The sequence below is a fragment of the Lissotriton helveticus genome, chromosome 10 (genome assembly GCF_964261635.1).
Source record: "Lissotriton helveticus chromosome 10, aLisHel1.1, whole genome shotgun sequence".
In the NCBI taxonomy this organism is placed as follows: Eukaryota; Metazoa; Chordata; class Amphibia; order Caudata; family Salamandridae; genus Lissotriton; species Lissotriton helveticus.
Genome location: NC_136071.1, coordinates 1185577596 through 1185600881, shown reverse-complemented (window position 1 = coordinate 1185600881; position 23286 = coordinate 1185577596). Strand labels below are relative to the sequence as shown.

Genomic DNA, 23286 nt, shown 5'->3' with positions numbered 1-23286 from the left:
AGGAATATGATGCATTCCTGCCCTTTTCTTTTGATGCACAGTAGTGCTGCAAAGTGACTTGCTGCATTGCCCTGCGTCAAAAACTAGTACATGAGCCTTTTACAGTTTAGTGGGGCAGCCGAACTTCGATTTATTGTGGTTCACCCGCTGATACAGACTGTCAATGAGGCAACAGTTACTTTTCCATTAGATCATGATTGTTCTTTCAAATCCATACAATTCTCACCTTTTTTCCAAGATTGTTTCCAAATCAGACAGGAGCCATTACCTCTTTAAAGTCGTGGTGCCAATGAATGTCTCGGTCATCAATGACGAACTGTTCTTCCCCGGAAGGGCTTATTTGGAAGCTTCCCACTTTGATCCTTGTGACATTATCGGGGTCATAGTAAATCCAACTGGAAATGTCAAAGTGCGCGGGAGGGTCCCCTCGATCATCAAAGTAGATTTCATCACCAGAGGAAGTTTTAAAATGAAGATTCTGTATGTAATGATGTAACTGGAAGAAGACAGAGAATTGAAAGAGGACACAGTGAATAAATAACCAGAAGCTGCAAAAATACCTATAGGATTGGGCAGTGCAGGACTTAGCTGCTACTTCAGACAAAACATTTTTGCAGAACTGGTTGTGAATAATGAACGTTTGATGGGTCAGAGGTCATAAGAGACTAACCCAATGCAGCTCATGACAATTGCAGTTGTCCAGGTGTAGTTCTGCAGACAGAACGTGCAGTGAAGAGCTGCAGCCGTGTTATATTGAGGCAGTGAATGTGCTGTAGAAATAACAAGATGGCTTCAGTGGTTGGGACCACACTGTGCCTGTTGAAGGGGCGATGGATAATTGTATTCAGCAGAAGGGTACGATTGAAGTAATAGGTGTCGCATCAGTTGTAATAACAAAAGAAGAGATGTCCGGTCAAATAAATATGTGTGCTGTATTAGAAGCTAAAGACAAAGTGAGATCATGTAGCAACCAAGTGAAATGGCACAAGGCTGAGAAACTCCCATCAGCCCACCCTTATGGCGGAATATCATCATGTGGGATACAGATAGTAAATCCAAACCTCGCCCAACCCACCATTCGATGGTGCAGAGATGGATTTCTGAGGTGGAACTCTAGCCACAGTGTTATTCAATTGATGCTGATGATGTGCAGTGCTGTGAAAATGTGTGTGAAATGTTAAAATTGGCTACTAGGGCAAAAAATCAAGTTTAATAAGGGTTGTCCTAGTGTCAAAAAATAAAATAACGCCTAATAGTCTGAAAGTATAACTATGTTCTGGTGCTGTGCAGTGAGGTCAGCATGTTTCAGCCGAGCGGAACAACTGTCCGGCTTTCTTCAGGACCCAGAATGGATAGCTACTGCAAAAAAGTGCAAGTGAAGTATGAAAAATATTACTGTGCACCAAATATTCATTTACTCCTACCAGGAACTTTGGTCCCCAATATAATCTGGTGGGATTGAATTAGTTGTCCATTCCTAAAGGAGAAGAAGGAGAACAGTGCACAAAGTGTATAATAATGTTGTATACATATATCCCCAAATGACATATAGAGACAGTACAGACAACACACAGAAATCGAAGAGAAACGTCTCTTCGTTAAACAGAAGGCTGTAGTCCTTCTGTATGACAAATTCTATTCGAAAAATAGTTTAGTTTGATGTCTTACACACCCAGCATTATGTGGGAAATAACCTCACCTCGCCCGGCACCCGCTCGGGAAAATGAGGCCCCGCTCTGTTATGTAAAAATGAAAATGAGGGCACAATCAATGTCTTATTTATTGTGTCCAGCTAGATTGCTATATCATTTTTACTTTAAAAAGAACCCAGTTGTTACTTAACGACCTTCCCTCTATGAGCAAATAGGCTGAAACTTCGCAGTAAGATTACTAGTGGCATGGGATGATCTACCCCTTAAATGATCAAAAATTCACTTATGGCAAAGGCATATGAAAAACAAAGTAGGGATAAGTTAAAGATGGTGAAAAACCCCAGGTCTCTGTATTCATAAAATAAGAGGAAGATGGTTCAAAGAGTGGCTGGCTAAGAAATTCGGAGCTCTCTTAGTGTGGATCAATATCCTCGAAGAAAAACCGAGACCTACCTAACCGTCGATATCCCTCTCTGGAGTCCGAGAGGAAATGGAGGTAACGTAAAGTGCGTCATCGCGCTCTTTATAGCGCGCTTAATTGGAAAATTAGCTCCAATTAGGTAGTCAATTGATGACAAATGACTGCTGCAAACCTCCCGCTACAGTTGCGTGGAAAGCGAGCCACTGTTCTCATCCAGCAAAGACATCACCTTTCAGCCACACCACCGGACTCCACTGGACGGACCACAGCGGCGTCCACTTCACCTTCAGAAGAACGACGATCCACCACCACCAGCAACAGGTTGCTCGAAGAAGCTGGAACAAGATCACAGCCGACCAGCTCGCCGCTTCCCTGAGCCAGCACCCTCCCGCCAGCTCAGCGAACCCCAGCCAGGCCGCCGACAACCTCACGAAGTGGATCAGCAACTGCGCGGACGAACTCGCCCCACTGAGGACCCCGCCCAACAGACCCGGAAGCAAGAAGGCCCCATGGTTCACCGACGAACTCATGAGCTCCAAGAAGAACTGCCGAGCCCTCGAGAAAGACTGGAGAAGGGAACCAACTCCGGACAACATGACCACCCTCAAGCTTGCCACCCGGAAGCACCACCAACTGATCCGCGACACCAAGAAAACTGCATTCAAGGACCGGCTGGACAACAACGCACACAACTGCAAGGAACTCTTCAACATCGTGAAAGAGCTATCCAACCCCAACGCCGGAAACAACGACATCACCCCTTCGCAAGACCTCTGCAATTCCCTCGCCTCCTACTTCCACAACAAGATCGCGGACATACACAACAGCTTCAGCACTCAACCGACGCACGCCACGACCGAACCACCGCCCCCCACCACCACCCTCCGCGCCTGGACTCCGATCAGCACCGAAGACACCGTCCGCATGATGAACTCCATCCACTCTGGATCTCCAACCGACCCCTGCCCTCACCACGTCTTCAACAAGGCCGACGCTGTCATCGCACCCCACCTGCGGGACATCATCAACACCTCCTTCGACACCGCCACCTTCCCGGAGAGCTGGAAGCACGCCGAACTCAGCGCCCTACTCAAGAAACCTACAGCGGACCCCACCGAACTCAAGAATTACCGCCCCATCTCGCTCCTCCCGTTTCCAGCCAAAGTCATCGAGAAGATCGTCAACAAACAGCTGGCCACCTTCCTCGAGACGAATGGATCCCTCGACCCCTCACAGTCTGGCTTCCGAGCCAACCACAGCACCGAGACCGCCCTCATCGCTGCCACTGATGACATCCGAGCCCTGATGGACAACGGAGAAACAGCGGCCCTCATCTTCCTAGACCTCTCCGCGGCTTTCGACACTGTCTGCCACCGCACCCTAGTGCAGCGCCTCAGCAAAGTCGGAATCCATGAGAAGGCACTGGAATGGATCATCTCCTTCCTACCACCGTACAAGTCAGAGGCCACCGGAGTCATCTGCGGCGTCCCTCAAGGATCCTCGCTGAGCCCCACCCTCTTCAACGTCTACATGAGCCCCCTCGCGGCCATCGCACGCCAACACAACCTCAACATCATCTCCTACGCCGACGACACCCAGCTGATTCTCTCCCTCACCAACGACCCCGCCACCGCCAGAGCCAACCTTCACGAAGGGATGAAAGACGTAGCCGATTGGATGACAACCAGCCGCCTGAAACTGAACTCAGACAAGACGGAAGTCCTCATCCTGGGCTCCTCGCCCTCCGCCTGGGACGACTCCTGGTGGCCCCCGCCCTGGGCACCGCACCCAAACCGACAGACCACGCACGCAACCTGGGCTTCATCCTGGACTCCTCCCTCTCCATGACCAGACAAGTCAACGCCTTCTCCTCGTCCTGTTTCAACATCCTGCGCATGCTACGTAAGATCTTCCGGTGGATCCCCACCGAGACCAGGAAGACGGTCACCCAGGCCCTCGTCACCAGCCGTCTGGACTACGGCAACGCCCTCTACGCCGGAACCACCGCCAAGCTCCAGAATAGACTCCAGCGTATCCAGAACGCCTCGGCGAGACTCATCCTCGACGTCCCCAGACGAAGCCACATCTCCAGACACCTGAGAGACCTGCACTGGCTCCCGATCAACAAAAGAATCACCTTCCGGCTCCTCACCCACGCACACAAAGCCCTACACAACCAAGGCCCAGGATACCTCAACAGCCGCCTCAACTTCTACGCTCCCAAACGCCACCTCCGATCGACCAACCACGCCCTCGCCGCCGTCCCCCGCATCCGAAGAGCGACAACAGGAGGAAGGTCCTTCTCCTACCTGGCCGCCAAGATCTGGAACTCCCTTCCGACCCACCTCCGCCTGACCCAGGACCACCTCTCCTTCAGGAAGAAGCTCAAGACCTGGCTGTTCGAGCAGTAGCAGCACCCCCCCCCCCCCAGCGCTTTGAGACCCTCCGGGTGAGTAGTGCGCTCTATAAATGTCTTTGATTGATTGATTGATTGATTCTGCTCGCGCATGCGCTGTGACCAAGTCTAATAGCGCATGCGCGAAAGTATGGTCGATGTGCACTCGTCTCACGCTGGTGCGTTGTAGCGAAGTACAATGGCGCATGCGCAAAGCTAATGTGCTCCCGACTTGCGCAGCTGCGCGTGACCTTTGAATTATTAAACACATAGTTGTTGATAAAAGCGCTAAATACAACATCTACCAAATACCCGTGCTTTATATTTGTTGATCACTCGAGAGTATGTGTGAAAAAGAGACAATATAGTAGTGTTTCAATTACCGGGAGACCGCAGGAACACAGCAAATCTTAATTTTATTGTATTGTTGTTATGTTTATTACGACGTGACCAAAATGTCCAAAGATATGGCACTTGGTGCTGGCATGTGTCGTAAGTTAAGCTTAACGAAGTAAAAGCAGTTGATAGTTCTGAAATGGATTCTTGTTAAATAGCAAGAAAACTTAGCACCTACTCAGTATTTTAGAAACAATACTGACAGATCTCAAAGCTAGTGAACACTACACTTTTCATTCTTCTGAAAGTAATAGTGGTATAGACAGTAAATTCAGGGGGCCAATGGGAAAATCAATACAAAACCCTTTGATGTAAGATCATAAAAAGATCTGTTGTTTAGGCATCACTTGTGCATTGATATAAAGGTGTATGATGTAATAGATGAGGATCTAAAAGGAATGCCATCATACCAAAGGGATGATCTAATTACATGACCCTACAGTGTTAACGATGTGGTGTCGAGGCAAATCTATTGGTGGAATGTGATTACAATGATATCCACGGGATGTTTAGAGATGTCAGGGTCGGTAAACTGACCCCTTGGACCCTCCTCATCTCTCTTTTTTCAGTCGCATCAGTTGGTCATGTCATGATGGCAATAACAAGTCATTCAGTGGACAGTGTCAGGATCCATGTGGCATGACTTGGTTACTTACGACAGCCCAAATCACAGCCTTGCAGTCCACTGTGTTGAGAAAATATTTCACAGGTGGAGTATGGGTGTTCCCAAGCTTCCCCCATGGATACTAATGTAAACCCAGATTTAATAAAAAATAGTCAGTCAGTCAGTCAGAAAGCTTTATTATCGGTTGATAACCATAAAAGCAGGAATACAAAATTACATAGGACAACATTTTGACCAGCTGTAGGCAGCTATACAAGATATACATAATGTACACAATTTGCACTGTACTAAAACAATAAATAAATAGCATTTAAAACAATTAAAAACTAGCAGATAGAAGTAAAAGCAGCCAGACATGATTAAAGTTAAAAAATTGGTGAACCTGGAGTTGCGCCAAAATGACACCCCTTTCCAAGTGAGACACAATGAGGAGAAATAACTTTATTTCACATTGTTATTTCCTCGTCCAACGTGTACTGCATTCTGTGGCACACATAGAAAGAGGAAAATTCATCAAGGATTGTTTTCGTTCAGCAAGGTGTCCATACCTGCATAAACACAATCCTTTTCTTAAAACAGGCCCCCTTAGAGCTTGGGACAATGGAGCCTGGGTTGGTGGCTGCACAGGAAGTGAGCAGAAATGCAGATATTTTAGTAGATATGGCCCATTTTGACCCTCTCCATGTCATGCAACAAACAGTAAGTTGTCCTGCTGTGTTGCTTTGCATGACTACTTAGTAATTCGTCTCCAAAGTGTCTATGTCTGTGGTCAGGTACTACTCATTGAAGAGGGATGTGAAGCATAAATGGATAGAATCTGTTGTGTTCATGCAGAGGTCATCACAGAGATACTCATGGCTGCGCTAGATCACAGAGTGATGTCTGAAAACATACCTGGGTAGATCTTGCTCTAATCGCCCGGGTATTTGGATATTGGCTTCCCATTAATATATTTATTTGAAGGTTTTGTGAGGAAATACTCAGTTCTGTTTGGATACATCAAAGCTCTGACATAAAGGAGAAAAAATACAACTTAAGTAGGAAATTGGAAGTTAGAGTCTACTCAGCAGGATGAGCCTAGAAACAGTCTTCATAAAACATAGGGCTGGGTTAGCATGTTCAGTCTTTTAGAGGACCCATACATGTATAATGCTTTGTATGGCATAATGACTGAATCTGACAATCAGGGCAGGTTTACTTACAATTCACGCAGTGAGGCAACTTCCTTTGTAGTGCTGCGTGAATGGGGAGAGTTAGAAACCAACATAGCTACTAAAATAGGAAGCTCTTGAGCTTTCTCCCAGCAGTGGCGCACTTGTGGCTGTCTATCACTAATGCATCCATCCTGAAATCTAGCATTCATTGACACCAGCAGTTGTAATGCTGCAGCCAGGTGTGGGAAGCTGTAGAAAAAGAAACAATGGGATCGTAATTAAGTAGGTGGAGCAGAGAGCGGAATACATCCGTATCTGAATCTCTGAACTCAAGTGGTGTTGGAGGTGCAGTAGCGCCGCAGCTCGAGGGAGCAGCGTGTGCCAAGCTGGGCATGCAGGGATGGCCCATAGTGGGTAGACCAGAACTATCCAATGATGGAGGAAACGAGTGGCGGCCAGCATGGCAAACGCGTGGCCAGGCTGGAGGGATTGTTGCACAATATATAAAAAATACATTTTAAAAACGTACCTTGCTGCCGGGTCTTGCGTCTCTGATCCTGATTAGGCCTGGGCAATAAACTCTGCTCCGTCCGTCCGTTCACAGAGTTTGCAGACTTTTCTGCAATCCGCATTCCGTGGAGCTCGCGCAGTGCAGAAAACTCCGCTCTGCATTGTGCTGTGCAGTTATTTCCCTGCTTGCGCTCACAAACAGTAAGTTGGCGGGAGAGAGCTGTTTCTCAAGTAGAATGTCTACCTGTGCGGCAGGAAGATCAGTGCGAACAGCAGTTTGTACTGCACTCCGCCACTTGCAGAACTCCACAGAGTTTTTCGCCACTTCGTGCATTCCGTGTAGTGAAACTCCGTTAACTATGCCCAGGCCTGCTCCTGATCGCCTCGTCAAACTTGAGGAACAGGAAGCACAGCCAGGCCCCACTGACCAATCACATTTGGTCTGAATGTCCTGGTTCAACACTCAGCCAGGGAATGGGGGCCTGGGCATGTTCTCTACACAGGTTGTAATGCAGCCTGCATGGAGGACAGGGAAAGTGCGCATGACTGTTTTGGGCGGCCTGAGAGGCATCATGTGCACTTAGGAGTGGGCAAACCACTCCTCCCCTGCCCTTCTCCGAGATCAGAGCAGCCCGTACTAGAGCAGCACAAAGCATAAAATGATAATAATTCAAATTTATTATCATTTTATGTTTCTACTCTGCACTTCTTAAAAGCAATGTGGCGACGCTCCTCTGCCATAGTGGTGGAGCCGCCACTGGAGGAAACACATTGTAGAGCGTGGGGCTGATGGGTATATCAACATGTTCTACTAACAACTGACTCCGGATGTCAGATGGCTGTGGCTGCAAGGGTAATTATCCGGCCCGCCAAAATGTCCCTGACAAATTTGGTGAGTGGACCATGTCAAGACTGACACAGCGCACTACAAAATAAATGCTAGACATGGAAGCTACACTCCCAGCCACACCAGAACTGGGAGATGAGAGCTAGGGGCCACAGGGAGGGCAAAATGCGATGCAAGGCGTGCTGCGAAATTTGTTTTATTCATAAAATTGTTTACTTACCTCCGTTTATCCATATTCCGGTGTTTAGCACCCCCACCCTGCCCTGCCTTTCTGCCCCACGGAACTACCTCCACGGGCCGCGGCTGCTTAAAAGATATGTTGGTGCCTATCCAAGGCGTGTGCAGGGTTCACTGAATTCACACATGGATTCCGTGACATGGAGAAATGGACTCTCTACTCCAGACTGACATCAAGAAAATGGGTGAAAGGGTCACAGAGACTGAGAACTTGCTGGCCACAATAAAGGCTGATGAAAAGGCCCTTGGGGGTCAAGGGGACCACTTCATGAAAGAAAATGTGATGATAATAGCCCTACACCTAACCATCATTGCAAACATTTTATTTATCGAGATAGGGATGCAATCCTTCAAGTTACCCCAAAAAAACCAATAATAAAATGCCACCATGCATTTTTTCACAGATTTTCATCTGAAAGTACAACACATATGATGGAGCTTCAATGGTATGTAAAAGGTGCTGAGAGTGAAATATCCTTAATATATGATGTTCCCCTGAAAGTATGAGTTTGTGGCAGAAGGGAAGACCTGATACATTGTGACTCCAGAGAAGAGAAAGCCCATGGGAAGCATTTGATGAAGGGATAGCAACACCAGGTTTGGAGACTAGGGACTTCTCTAGTGCTGTTGATTCCAGTAAGACCTTCGAGACTCCTGAACTGAGAGATGCCTTCATTTATCATAGGAGCCTTTGCATAGTAAGGCACATCACCTGGACTCCTCTGGACCTCACTCCTGCTGTGTGAAACCCCAGAAAAGACTAGGAAATACAATGGGATTCCTGGAGTTGAGAAAGACGACAAATGATCAGATACTTGGCACAACAATCTGTTCGTTCTGCGCTTTCTTTGGAGTAACAGGTGCTCTGCATTGTTGATGATGCGGGTAGTTTCAAGTTCACCATACAGGGTTGCAGGGGGGGTAATTTACCAGTGGGAAAGTTTGATTATGTTTGAATCTTATTTTTCACATCCACTGGGAAGAAACCCTAAAGTAGCAATAACTCGTGCTCATGCCATGCACAGTATTATCAACAATGAAGTCATTTCAGATGTGATTAAGGATATTATAAATGTAGTCAATGAATAAGCCATGAGTGATTTCATATGCAAGGGTAAAAGCAGTGCCTGGTGAGGGCGCAAATTATAGTTACTTTTGGGTAAGAGTTATAGTTACTTGAGATAACCATAGATATTGAATTCCAGTGGTTTTGTTAGTTTCAAATGGTATGTTTTGCATGTAATTTTCACCTAACTATAACATTCCTTTAACCGTAGGTTTCTTCAGTGAATTCCTGTTTTTTTTTTTACATAAAGTTAGATATTCTTACAATTAATTTTCAGTTTGTTTTTTTAATGTAAAGTAAGATGTCCATCGTAATGCACAGCAGGGGGGGATGGATGCAGGGTCTGGGCTGGCATTGTCCGTTTTGCTGCCCCGTCAATTAGGGGTAGGCGGAATTTGCATTTACGCGCCACGCAAAGCTCCGTGAAACGGTAAAAATCTTTGCGAGCACGCAAAAGTTATGCGAACACGCGGAATTGCTTGTTCCGCCCGTTCGCAATGCTTTTTTCCTGTTTGCGAACGCTGTTTGCATGCTCGGGGAGAAACATCTCACAAACACGCATTTTGAAAGCGCGAACAAGCAAAAAATTCCGCTAAGCCGCAGATCGTGTAATTTTTGGCAATTCCGCGTTCTCCACGAAACGCGAAATTACCCAAATTCCGCGAGCGGAACAGAATTTACTGCCCAGTCCTACCGTCAATGCTTGTTGCCCAGGCCCCCCTCTTCCTTGTCCTCCATTCCCCAAGTCCATACCTCTTCGGCCTCGTTCAACTCTGTGTGGCCATTGTACTGCCACTGCCCTTCCTACCTGTCCTGTACAGTTAGCTTGCTGTTAGTACCCACTTCCTCCCTTCCTTCTGCTGTCTGAGTCCATATATCTGCCCCCTCCCTCCTGTCCTGCATGGTCCCATGTACTGCCACTGCCTGCTAGTTAGCTTGATGTCCCTGTCAACTAATCCTCCCACCATTGCCTAAGGCTATGCTTTTATCATTGCCCTCCTACTTACCCTCCTTCTCCTGCCCTCTGGTATCTGTGTGCATGCCCCTGCTCCCTCCCTTTTTCCCCACCAAGTTCCATGAACCTGCCACTGCCCCACCTTTCTACTCTGAGTACCTTATTGAGCTGCCAATGTCCCTCCCACTTGCCCAGAATGGACAGATAGCTGTCACGTATCCCTGACCCCTCCAAGCTTCCTTCCATTGACGGATTTTCATGACCCTATCCGCTCCCTCCTGTCTTCCATGGTCCGTTTTGCTGCAACTGCTCCTCCTGCCCACTGGGCGTGGTGTGTTGGGAAATGCCTGCTTCATTCCCCTATCCTCACTTGTCTGTATCCAGCCCCTACCTCTCTCTCCCTTCTGCCATCCAAGGTCAGCTTTACTGCTACTATCCCTCCCACTTTCCATGGATGATCTTTTGTGGTGTCATTTCCCCTCCCATCTTCCTTGTGAGATATGCTTGCTGCCTCTGACTTCTGCCACCTTCCCTATGTTGTCTGTGTGCATGCCATTAAAGTCTCTCTTGTGTGTTCCATGGTGTGGTGTGTTTGAGGTGCCCATACAGCCTACCCTGTATTGTCAGGTTGGTTCATCTGCCCTTCCACCTTGCCCCCTGCTCTCCTTCTGCTATGTGGATACCTCTTCTCATCCCGATTGCTTCCGATGGTCCGTTGGGCTGCACTGCCCTCTCGATTGCCCTGTGTGCTATATGGTGCTTCTGCAACTCCTGGTAACTAACCTGTGAGGTTAGTTTGGTGCCCTCGCCCACTTCCCTCCTGCCCTTTATTTTCTGAATCCATGAACTTGGTAAGATGAAGAGTTTGAAAAAAAGAAATCTGGGGAATCGATTTTGTCCATTGACTTACATTGAAAATTGGGAGTTTTTTAGGTGGGAAACAATGAAAAGTCCTTTTGGGCTTAAAAACATTGTGACCCGAATCGTGTCTATTGGCATGTATGGTTGTACTGCCACTGCTTCTCCCTTCTGCCCTCAATGGTATATTGCATTGCCGTATCCTCTCTTACCTGCCCTACGTGGTTGGTTTGTTGTCCCTGCCTCTTCCCCCTAATTCCATGGTCCATTGTGCTACCACTACCCTTCCTGTCTGCCCAGCTTGGTCAATTTTCTGCCTTTGCCCCCTGCTTCCTGTCCTCAATTGTCCAAGCATATGCCCCTCACCTCTGCCATCCCAGAGTGTTCTAATGAACAACTAGATTGCTAACATCCTATGTTTATTAGAAAAGTGTGGCACGCCTGACTTCATCTTGCTGGAATCAAAACTGTAATACCTAAAGCATTTCCTTTACAAATATTAAACATGAGGCGGTCTTTTCACATAGAAATTATGGTTAGTCCTCTAAAGAAGTAATATGAGCACACATTTCTGAGTTCTCAAATAGCGACAAAGCGTTTTTAAATTATTTGCTATATCAATGTTTTTGCTTGCAGTTGTTCACTTGAAAACTTGTACCTAGGATAGAGGATATAGCATTACAGCCGGAGCTTTAGACTTTGCAACTGAAGAACCAGGTTTGAGTTTTGACTTCGGCTCAACATCCTATATTTCTGGGAAAATCACTTAATCTCCCCATGTCTAAAACCAAAATGAATTACTCCTCATGTAATGTACAATGCTCATTTAAAGCCAGTCAATATCTTTGGGTCAAGTCTGTGTTATATAAAACCCCAACAACCAAAAATGAAGCCTTTTTCACACTTCTGTCTTGGATATGCTTGGGCTACATTCGGATGATATTTGTGCTACATTTGAGTTCTTTTTTCTCTGGGGCCCATCTTGGAAGTTCTTCTGTTATGAAGCTCCCTCAGTTCCTCATTTACTGCAGAATCATCAGTAGAAAATTCTTTCAGTTTTCCACTTCGATTCCCTCAAGATAGCGGTCAGATTTGCTACACTCAGCATAAATTCAGAATGTTAGTAATCCAGTTCTGCATTAGAACACTATGATAAATCTGCTGATCACCAGGGAGTTAACTGGCAGTCTACTACTGGTGTTTAAAGTGCATGATTAATTCTGTATATTTTAATTAAATAGAAGAGTAAGATATTTGAGAACTCATTTAAAATGTGTCCGAATTCTACTTTTCACAGCACGAACCATAGTTTCTATAACAAAATGAACTACCTTGTCGTTTTTCTTTCCAAATGAAATGTTTTAAGTTTTACCAATTTGATTAACCCAAGATGGCTTCAGGTGTGCCACACTTTTGTCATAAGTAAGACGGCTCTAGTTGTTCTTTAGAACACTCTGGGAGGCTGATGTAGAACACTGGGTATCAACTGACAGGAGCTGCTGATGGAACATCATATTTACTGAGAATGTCTGACTTTATTTTCACATGCCCAAGAAAGATAGTGTTAATTTATGGAAAATATGTTCTCATTTTAGCTTCTCGAGCACTTTCCATAACCTCTAATAGAGCAGAGGATTTTTATGAGTAATTTATGACAATTAACACAAAAATGATTATGACTCTACTTCATATGGAAATAATAAACATGTGTTAAGCTCCACATTTAAAGAAAATGACATAACTTAGTTTTGATTTAGATACTGCATTGTAAAAGCATGCAGAATGTTAGAATAATTACATGTATATTTAATAAATAGATGTGAATTTTAAGACTTTAATGACGTGTTTTGTGATTTGATATTGAAACAAAATTAGTAACTGAGTAAAAAGTGTGAGAATTTAACGTTTCAAGTATTAGAGATAAATAACGCATTAAAATGAAATACAGCTCATGCACGATGAAATTGTGCTAAAATATAATTCTCGCATTGCATAGCATAATGTATGAACCTTTCAATTAAAAGTATTAATATCACTTCAATAATATCGCGATTAATTCATGTATGTATAGGGTACTCATAAAAACTTGAAAATGTCACTCAAATTTATTTTTTGTAAGTTTCTTTTGCACATCATACGTTACTAAACACACATGCTTAATGGCACATTAGAGGAACTATTTTACAAGATGCTAAACCCGTGTGGCACCTACTTTTCTTTTGTCATTTTCAGTGCACATGTTACACATTTTAATGCACTATTTATCTCTAATCTGTGAAACGTTACATTCTCACACATGATTTTTCCAGTTACTATTAGCTCATTGTCAAATTACACAATCACATCAATAAAGTGTTGAAATTCACAAATATTTATTAAATATAAATGTATTTATAACCTCATTCTAACAAGACTGTTAGTGCTTTAGTTGTTCTTTAGAACACTCTGGGAGGCTGAAGTAGAACACTGTGTATCAGCTGACAGGAGCTGCTGATGGAAATGAGAACTTCCTAGCTATAGTGAAGGAAACATTTAATTCTATTTAGGACGTGGATGTGAGGATTATGTATACATTTCTTCACTTTTTATTAATAGCAGAATTAAAGTTAAACGAATGAAAAACACAGTCCACACTACAACTCCCATGAGTCCTTTGGAGGAGTCCATGAAAGCGACAATACAATAGCAGTACAGTCCGTCCCAACATAAAATGTGGTCAGCAGTTGTTCATCTTTCTTTATGCAGGAAGTTAAGTCACACAGTGTTACTCAGTTTTGGAATCAGAGCCTACAAATAAAATAACCCATTAAGTTCATTCATTCAGAGGATCATTATTCACATTTTCGTGAATACCATTTACGCAGGATAAGCAGATTAGAAGAACATTTACTCAAAAGCTTGGTAAATATAAACATTACCTGTCAGGAACGTATATAACATATGAAATATAGTGAAACCAGTACAAAACATAACAAGGAAACATTATCATCAGATTGATACTTCCTGTTAGCCACCAGATGTGAGGTTCCATCAGTAATACCCAGGAAACAAAGGGATACTTACTGTAATACAGACCATCGGGCGGGCAGCATATACTCAATATGTACCTCGTGGGATAATTCTCGCCTCTATCTCCTTAATAGAAGTAAACGTTTTCTTCACTTTAGCTAGGACATTTCTTATTCTACAGGTGGACCCGAAGTGAGCATTATGCATGCTTAAAGCTTGCTTACCACCAAAGATGCGGCCTCATGAATTGGTTTGCAATAAAACCTCTTAAGGGTGGATTCTGAAGACCAATATCACACATTCAAAAATTTTTCCAACCTTCCGCCCAATTGAACAGCTTTGGAGGCCATCGCCCTCTTAGCTGAGTGAGCTCCAAAGTGGTGAATGTCGATCCCGGCTTATGCAACTATCCATCATACCCACCTGTCAATGGAAGGAGAAGATATTGCCCTGAATGTCTTCCTAAGAAATATCAGAAATTGTTTCTCACCTGGAGGTATAATCTCTGCTGTCATCTCATTTTAGGCCTTAAGACACCTTACTACACAAACCTTAGACCCACTTCAAAAGCAGGATAATGTACCGACCTGGTATTAGTTTTGGTCCTCCTAGAGATGATGAATGTTACCCCCTCTGGGGTAAATACTTGTGCTGTGATGTCTAGAGCTCTGATATCAGATAGTCTCTTGCAAGACATAAGACTGAGAAGCATGTCCAACTTTGTGGAAATCTCTTTCTTAGATAGGTATTGGTTATCTTGCCAGCCCATCAAAAGGTGCAACACCTGGTTCACACTCCACAAGTCTGATTATCGAGGCTCTGGGGAACAAGATATTTGAATACCTTTCAGCAATTTGCACACCCATTGGTAATCTCCGACTGGGGTGTTGTTAATGGGCAGGTGCCCTGTAGAGATCGCAGAGCGGAAGAAATTGACCATGCAAAAAGTTAGACCGGAGTCAGCCAGTTCCATGAGAAAATTCAGGACATCAGTAATTTGTCTCGCTACACACCAACATATCCATCATCTCCAAGCCAATCTGTATTGCTTGGTAGTCCCTGGGGCCCATGCCTGCTGGATGAGTCTTTCAGCATCATCTGAAAGCCTGCCATCGTGCCAGAAAATCCTCCATGTCATAAGCTGAAGGTGGCTCTGTAGTACCATAGGATGAGGACGGCCCAAGGGATGCTGCAGGATCTCGGGGAATGATGGAAGTCGAAGCGGTTCCATCCATAAGAGCTCCCGAAGGCAGGGGAACCATGCCTGAGATCTCCAGATCTGTGTCACCAGAATTAAAAATGCCTTCTGGTGTCGAACTTGAGCCTCCACTCTGGCTATTAGCAGAAAAGGTGGGAATGCGATAGCCAGCCCCCTCCTACTTTCCTGCAGAAAAGCATCTACTGCCTCAGCTCCCAGGTCCGGTCTCCAACTGACATACTGAGGAATCTGTGTGTTTAGTCTTGATGCAAACAGGTCCACAGGACATGGGCCCTACTGTCCCATCGGCCCATGAGATTACTGGGCTCAGTTTCCCATCGCTGATATCTTTGAACTGTCTAGGGGTTCCAGTCCGCCACCATATTCAGGCAACCCAGAAGAAATTCCCCCGTTACAGAGATCTGTTGTTCTAGGCAGTAGTGCCAGAAGTTCTTGGCCATCTCTGCCAGTACCCCCCAGTCGGTTGATATGCTGGTCCATGTGTTGTCTAACCTCAATAGCACACAGCAGCAAACTTTGTCCCCCGTCAAAGCGTGGATTACAAAGGAACCTGCTAGGAGTTCCAGACAGTTTATGTGTGTGTTCAATTTGTCCTCTGTCCATCATCCCCCCATGGAGACATCTCCACATCTGGCCCCCCAGCGCAGACGGCTGGCAACCAATTCTATCACCCAGCTGGGAGGGAATCAAAGATCACCCTCCAATTCCATGCTTCCATGTGGTCTGTCCACAATTGCAATTCTGTCCTGTCCTCGTCGGTCAACGAGATCAGCTCTGAGTAATTGAGTCCCATCCGGAGATGAGCTACTTTCAGCCGCTGTAGTGCTCGGTAGTGGAGCGGGCCTGGGAAGGTGGCTTAGATTGAAGACGATAATAAGCCAACAATCCTGGCTAACATGGATAGGCGTCCTTTGGCTTACACACCATCCAGTTGTTCGGAAAAACAGATCTACTAGGAGGTGGATGCCCCCATTTTGAAAGGGTGATATACCAGCAATTTGTTAAAGCTTCTGAGGTGTATCACCGGTCGAAACCCTTTGCCTTTCTTTACTATCAAAAAGAGATTGCTCATGAAAACCAGAGGCTACAGGATCGACCTCCGAATTGCTCCCTTCGAAGGAAGATCCTGTACCTCAAAGTTGATCAGCGCGATATCTAAAACACTAAGGGGCGCAGTTTGGATGAGTAGATTGAAGTTCAGTAGAATTCTATGTGATAGCCCCTTACCATTTCCAGGACCCTGCGGTCCAACTTGATCTCTTCCTACTTGTGCGTAAATAACTATAGTCTCCCTCCTAACTCCTAACTCTTGAGGGAAAGAAAGGGTATTTTTTAGCATTAAAACCTCCTGGGGCAATAGCTCCACCTCCGGCTCGGTTGGCTCTGCCTCTTCCAGTTCATTAGTTAGGGTAGAAGGTGCCCTGTCTGCCTCATTCCAACCGTTGTTTCAGTGGGTTTGGCCTCTGTAGGAGTCTGTCTGGGACCCCTGCTTGGAGGAACGACCCATGCCTCTTCTGGCCCCGGTGAAAACCTTCCCTCAGAAAATATTTTTTGATGGAGACCTGTACCTTATCAAGGGCTGAAAAGGTAGCTACAAATTTACCCAGCTCCTTCAGGAAAGGGTCCTCAAGCAAGTTACCCTTTGCTAAGGCCCCGGCTTCACATGAGGAGAGCTCTCCTAGCTTTGGGTCTATTTTTAAAAGAAGGGAACGTCTCCTTCCAGCTGACAAGGCAAAATTGGCATTGTCAAAAAGGCACATTGCCTGTTGTGCCCAACCAGCTACGATATCTACAGTTAAGGGTTATCCTGATTGCTTACATTGTTCAGCTAGTTCTATATTTTGGTATATGGGCCCACCACACCATGTAGCTTGTCTTGACACACCCTCCAGAAGCGGACAATACCGTTCTTTGGGTCCTTCGTGTAATTGGAAAAAAACATACACATCTTGGGTCAATGTCAGGGGTGGCGCCATCTTTCCTTCTATGGATGGTCCAGGGCACTCACCCTAAAGGTGGGACCGGGCTTCTTTGTCCGTAGGTTGGTGTATTTTTTGGGCCACATATTCTGCCATCTTTGGGTCTTGGAGGCCTTCGGAGGATCACGATGATATATCACCTCTGACTCAAACATGTTGGACGAAAGAGTATCCTCTACAAAGGGACTGGAGGTGCGCAGCACAAGAGAAGCCGATGTTCGAGGCTAGAGGGTGTCCGGCTAAACTCTGTAAGGGTTTGGGGCAAATGGCTGTGGCAGATAGAATAAATATGTCTTATTCTAATAACTGTGTGCACTGCATGGGACTCTGTGGGGTCATAATTTGTACACTCATCCTCCTGTATATGTAGGGTGGAGATGTCTTATAACTGCTGTAATATACTGTGCTTGATTATTGCTGGTGCCTTTTTGTTCAAACACTAATAAAATTGATTATCAAAAAAAGATCGCCTATCATGCTTTTCATCATCAAGGCCCAAAATGTCTTGCATCGCTATTCCAACATTATGTCCTCTTGAAAGACTAACGGTCCACTTCAGACATGTTTCTCACTGTCCCTCCATTAAGTCAGTCAAGAAGTGGAGGCTGGTCCTTCTCTGTTCTAGCCGGTGCTATTTGGAATTAGCTTACGCTTGGGCTGCTCAAGATGCCACATGAATCAGCCTTTCATAAAGCTTTAAAAACTCTCCTATTCACATCTTCGCTCAGTAGCTATTTCCGTTTTCCTTACATTTCTGAACTCTAGTACCGGGACACTCCTCGGAGAAGGCCAGCACTTTATAAATCTCAATATTCATTCATTCATTCTTATTCTAGGCCATATTTAGATGATTTAAGTCTGTCTACACAGATTGCACACTCTCAAAACCCCAGTGAATGTTTTTACCTTGCTAGTATTCCACCATGGGACTTGTTAGATGCATTTACATCTCTGCTGAATGTGCTTAAGCCATAAACTACCTAAACATTCTGTCCTAACAACTTAAGTGAGCAAGCTTTACTAAGTGTTTGCTGGTTGTTAATTCCTGAGAGACAGAGTGTTAGACCTGTCAGCCCTAGGGTGGTCTTTCCCAGTGTTTTTTTTGCCCTTGCCTCATTTTTCCCACCATTTTTTTGTTGGCCCTTAGGTCTTCGGGTACCTTTTCATGGCTAATCTATGTTAGGGTGCAGGTGCTCTCTACTTCAAACATGGCTGCCACTGGCCCCTGCTACTGCAGCGTGGTCTTTTAGTGTAGCACCCTAGCTGCCAGGAGCTGGCTGGATCCCCATACAATGTTGCAATGCCAGCCTCCCATCCCCTGTCCATAGGTAGAGTGGGGAAGCTCCTGGAACCTTCCAGAAGAAAGGCGGAGCTGATGTTTGCCGCCTTAGAGAGTGGTCACCTGACCTGGGCATACTTAAACAAGGGAGGGAACTTTTTCTAGTCAGTTGGGGCATCACTGACCTGGGGAACCCACGCAGGAGTTTTAGGCGGGAGGGCCTAGTTAGGAACTTATGCTACTGGGAGTGACAGGATTTAGGTGCTGCCTCTTAAGCTGAGTGAGGTGTCCTAGACTAGCCCCCTGATCTGGTCCAGCGGTAGGGAACCCCAGGGTCCATCTGCAGTGACTGAGGAAAACTCATCCAGCCTCCAACTCACCCCCCCTCTCTCTTCAAGAAACCATCACATAAGGGCGCAGAACCATCCAAGCGCCAGGAAGACTACTTTCCTTTGACTAGAGACTGCTGGGGGATCGACCAGGTACTGGACTGTGCTTCCCTGCGCACCCCCTGCCTGCAGTGGGCCCTCCTTGCCCCACTTGTCTCCCCCTGACTGAACTGCGTTGCTGTCCATTCTGCCTGCAGTCCTTGCCAAGTTGTGTGGAAAGCGCTATATTCTGCTCCCTCTGTGCCCCAGTGCTGTTCTGACTGAGCTAGTTGCATTCCTGACTGGAATTCTTCTCCAGCGCTGTAGCCTGACCCCTCTCTCTGTCAAGCACTGGTTCATAACTGCCTAGAATACCAAGTGCTCCCCTGAGCTATCTGAACTGCCCCCCACGAGTAGCGCTGCAGCGCCTGAACGCCACCTTCACGAGGTGCCATTGAACCCTTTCTCACCGCCGCAGCCCGGAGCTGGTCGTGCCGTCTGAGGCGCCTGGGGAGACCTACTCGTCATCGCTGCTCCGGCGCCGCTCTTGCATCACCCCCGGGGCGCTGCCGGCCTGCCCGCGCGGCTGCCTGCCGTCGCGCTGTGACCCGCGCCGGCTGTGATTTCCCCCTCGGCGGCCCCGTATGCTAGGAGAGGGCCACCGCATCAAGTGAACCAGGCCGCGGTAGGCCTGAAGCCAGAGTGTGCCTCACGTGACCGGGGAGCTCCTCCCCCCGCCCCTGAGCGCCGCGCTGCCATTGGCTCTGGCTGGCGCGCCCTCGAGGCGGGCGACGCGGTTGGCGGGAACAGCCCCGGCCCCTGCTCTGATTGATCCCCGGGCCGGAGCTGTGCCTGAAGGCCCGGAGAAGGCCTGGACTTGTCGCGGAGGGGGCCGTGGAGCCAGGAAGCCCCCTCCGATCTGCCCCCAATGCTGGTCTCGTCTCGTCCCCGGCGCTGGTGCCCCGAAGCTGTACCTGCACCGCACCGGGCCGAGTGAGGCCCCGGGAGGGTTGGTACCCCTCTCCTGCAGCAGTACCTGCGCAAGGGCCCCGGAGGGACAAAAAACCTAAGGTTACCCCCCCGGGGAGGAGGGCGGAAGGCCGGTTTTAGGCCCCGAGTTCGCCCCTCCCCCGGGGAACACTGTGACTGGGCCCTGTAGGCCCCATTGAGCCACAAGCAGTCGTGAGGCCTGATTTACGCATGAGGTGTGCTGGGGCCAAATAACTGTACATGCCTGAAGAGCAGGCCCTATTGAATTAACTGTTTCCAGCCCCTTGGTGATAAGATCGTTCAGGTCGTTGACTGTTGGTGCATGGTAGCCGTCTTATGCTGCCTGTACTGCTCATGCTTGCTGATATGTTTTCAAGCCTGCTGATGAAGTGGTGATCTTTTTCCCTGTACTGAATTTCTTGCAGGAGCGGGCTTCTACAGTTCCTGATGGGGTTACATCCTGATCCCTAGTGATTCATTCCAGTACTATTTTAATGATCTGACTTTGGTTACAAAACTGTTGATATTTACAAGAGGAAATGCTCATAATTGCTTCCTGAATGCTAGTCCATGGTTTATGAAGGTACCCTTTTAGCCTGCTGAAGAGTATAATGCGACAGGCTGTGTTATTTGATGTTTTCTATTGTACTGAGAATACTTAATGAAATGCTTTAATGAGGTACTTTAATGGAATGCTATTGATTTGCTAATGCATTCATTGCTTTGATCTAAAACCTATATAAAAGATCTTGATTTTCAAACACAACTACTGGTGTGGTCTCCATTATTGCGCCCACTTCGTGTCTCAGTGGATGAGTGTGTTAAGTGGCTGCTTTACATGCAAGCCCCTGGCTGCCTTCCTGCTCGAGCCAAGCTACCCCCCGGAGAACTGGTGGTCCCAGTTCTTACACAGAGGATGTAAAGAAATATTGCCTATGTTTAATAGAGCATATTCTGGAGCAAGTAGACTCCCCATTGATTGTGAAAGGAAAGAGACCTCCCTTTTTGGGTAAAGTGCAAGGGGCTTTAAATAATTCACCCACCCAGAGCACCAAGGCGGTAAGCAAAACCACATGTACGCGAACAAATGCCAGAGGGCATCAAGGCGCGAATGAGGCTAGTCTAACTCAGCGCAAGAGCATCATCCCTACACTAAAATGACATAACGAGGCAAAAAGCCAGGTCTTCAATGACTTACAGAAAGGAAACTGAGCATACAGGCAAGAGATGGATTGAGGGAGGGTATTCCAAAGCTTAGATGCCGTCTCAGCAAAGGCTCTCACTCCCCATCTTGCCCTCCGAAACCTAGGAATAACCAACAGGTTATAACCAGCAGAGCGCAACTATCTAGTCTGAACATACCATTGAAATAGATGCTTACCTCCCTCAGGGCCTGAGTTGTGAAGTGCCTTATGAATAATGCATAAGGCCTTAAATGCAATTCTGTTGGCAGCCGAGAACTAATGCAGCTTCTGAATAACAGCAGAGATGGAATGTTATTTAGGAAGATCCAAAACAAGTCTTGCTGCAGCATTTTGGACAAGCTACAACTACTCAATGGCTCTCTTATTAATGTCCTGGTAGCAGGAGTTACAATGATCCTTCCTGGACATATTCAGTGCCTCAGTGAAAAAGAAAAGATGAATAGTTACCTACAGTAGTTTGATGCACTTTGTTTTGCCAGTGGTACCTCTCCCATTGATCAGAACAGTAGTGGATGCCAGAGATTCACAACATACATCCAGGGCCGGCTTTAGCATTGGTGGCTCCCTGTGAGACAATGTCTGTTGGTGACCCTGAATGACCACCTCTGCCACAGATTCCCTCACTACCACCATTTGACAGTGCGTCTCAAGTCTCCATAAACACTGTCTCAGATTAATTTAGTTTTATAGCACCAATCATACAAGTTTAAGGTGTCTGAACACTTTACATCACACACACATTGCGCAGAGACAATCATACATGTGTAAATCAGTGTATAGGAAATGTTACATAAGACAGAGGCCTACAAGGTGTAGGAGTCACATGTCATCCATTCTGGTAGGCAGTATACTTTGAGTCCCTGGTCTGGAAAAACGCAAATTCAGAAATTAAAATCTAACATCATTGTTAGTTTTTTTTTAATAACAATAATAATTGATTTCTACCTAAATGAACCCTTTTTGCAATATTAGGATAACAAAAGACTGGGTAAAAAACACATAGCTGTAATACATACCTTGCAGTTTGCATGCAGCTCTTTGATGACAGTTAATATGTAAGATTTTAACTTATAAACTGCAAGTAATGAAAGGATCTCTCTGAGTAAAGCGGTAACCCATTGACCAATTTATATTATATGCACTTTGTGATCTGAGTGGGACACGTTCTTTGCAGCAGGCACATTAACCCTCTGCACTACGAGTCAAAGTTTCTTAGACAAAACTCAGTTTTCTTCCCAGGAAGAACATTCATCAAATGAGTTCTCTTGACATTTTTATTGATGGAACTAGGAACAAGGCATAACGTGCTTATAGAACAATAAACATGGCGCCCCTGCCCCAAGTCAGCACCCGGTGCGATGACACGGATCGCACCGCCCAAGAGCAGGCCCAGCATGCATCCATGAGGGAAAGAGCCAGAAGCCAGACCTATTATCTTCATAAAGCTAGAGAACCTGGCATATGCTGGTTAGTGTATCTGTAAGAAAGTGGGTTATTAGTTGGAGTGGATGTGAGTCTTCCACAAGGTCCAAGGCTCCTAATTTGTCCAAGTAAAAGACAGTTTCAATCATTTAAATGTCGGCTCCTAGTAGCTATGCCATAGAACAGACAGGCTTGACAGAAGGAAATACATAAAGAATTTAATAGTAACAAAACAGTTAAAAAGTTAAACCATAACACAATGAAAACCCCATAAGTAATTTAGTAAAAGAGAGAAAAAAGACATCCGAAAATGCCAAAAACCCAATAAGGAAAATCAGCGATAGGATTTTTTAAAGATTTAAAGTGTTGTATATCGTTTTAGATTCCGAATGGATTTTCTCAATTCATGCCCTTATATGGGTACAAATCACGCTGTCCTTATATACTTTTAACGAAGGAGAAGAAGTAACAATAGCTTACAAATCACACTTGTACACACAAGCACAAATGAAATTAATTTCTACGGAAAAAATTCTGACAGCGGTTCAAACTGCAGTAGTAAAAAAGAAAGCCCTCGCACAGGGTAAGCGCATTATGTTCATTACACCTATACCTGCCTTAGAGGCAGTGATGAAAGCGAGCATTCCTAATGCTAAAGCTTTACATCCGAGATTAATACAATGGGTTAATTATCTTGCT

The 23286-nt window shown here is 45.9% G+C and overlaps 1 protein-coding gene across 1 annotated transcript in view; it reads right to left on the bottom strand.

Annotated features, from left to right (window-relative positions):
- The window catches only part of LOC144784201 (vomeronasal type-2 receptor 26-like), a 162492-nt gene that overhangs the window by 99480 nt on the left and 39726 nt on the right, over positions 1–23286 (bottom strand). Inside the window, exon 3 of the mRNA XM_078662859.1 lies at positions 269–496. Coding sequence (XP_078518985.1) covers positions 269–496 — 228 coding nt within the window. The remainder of the gene's footprint in view (positions 1–268; positions 497–23286) is intronic.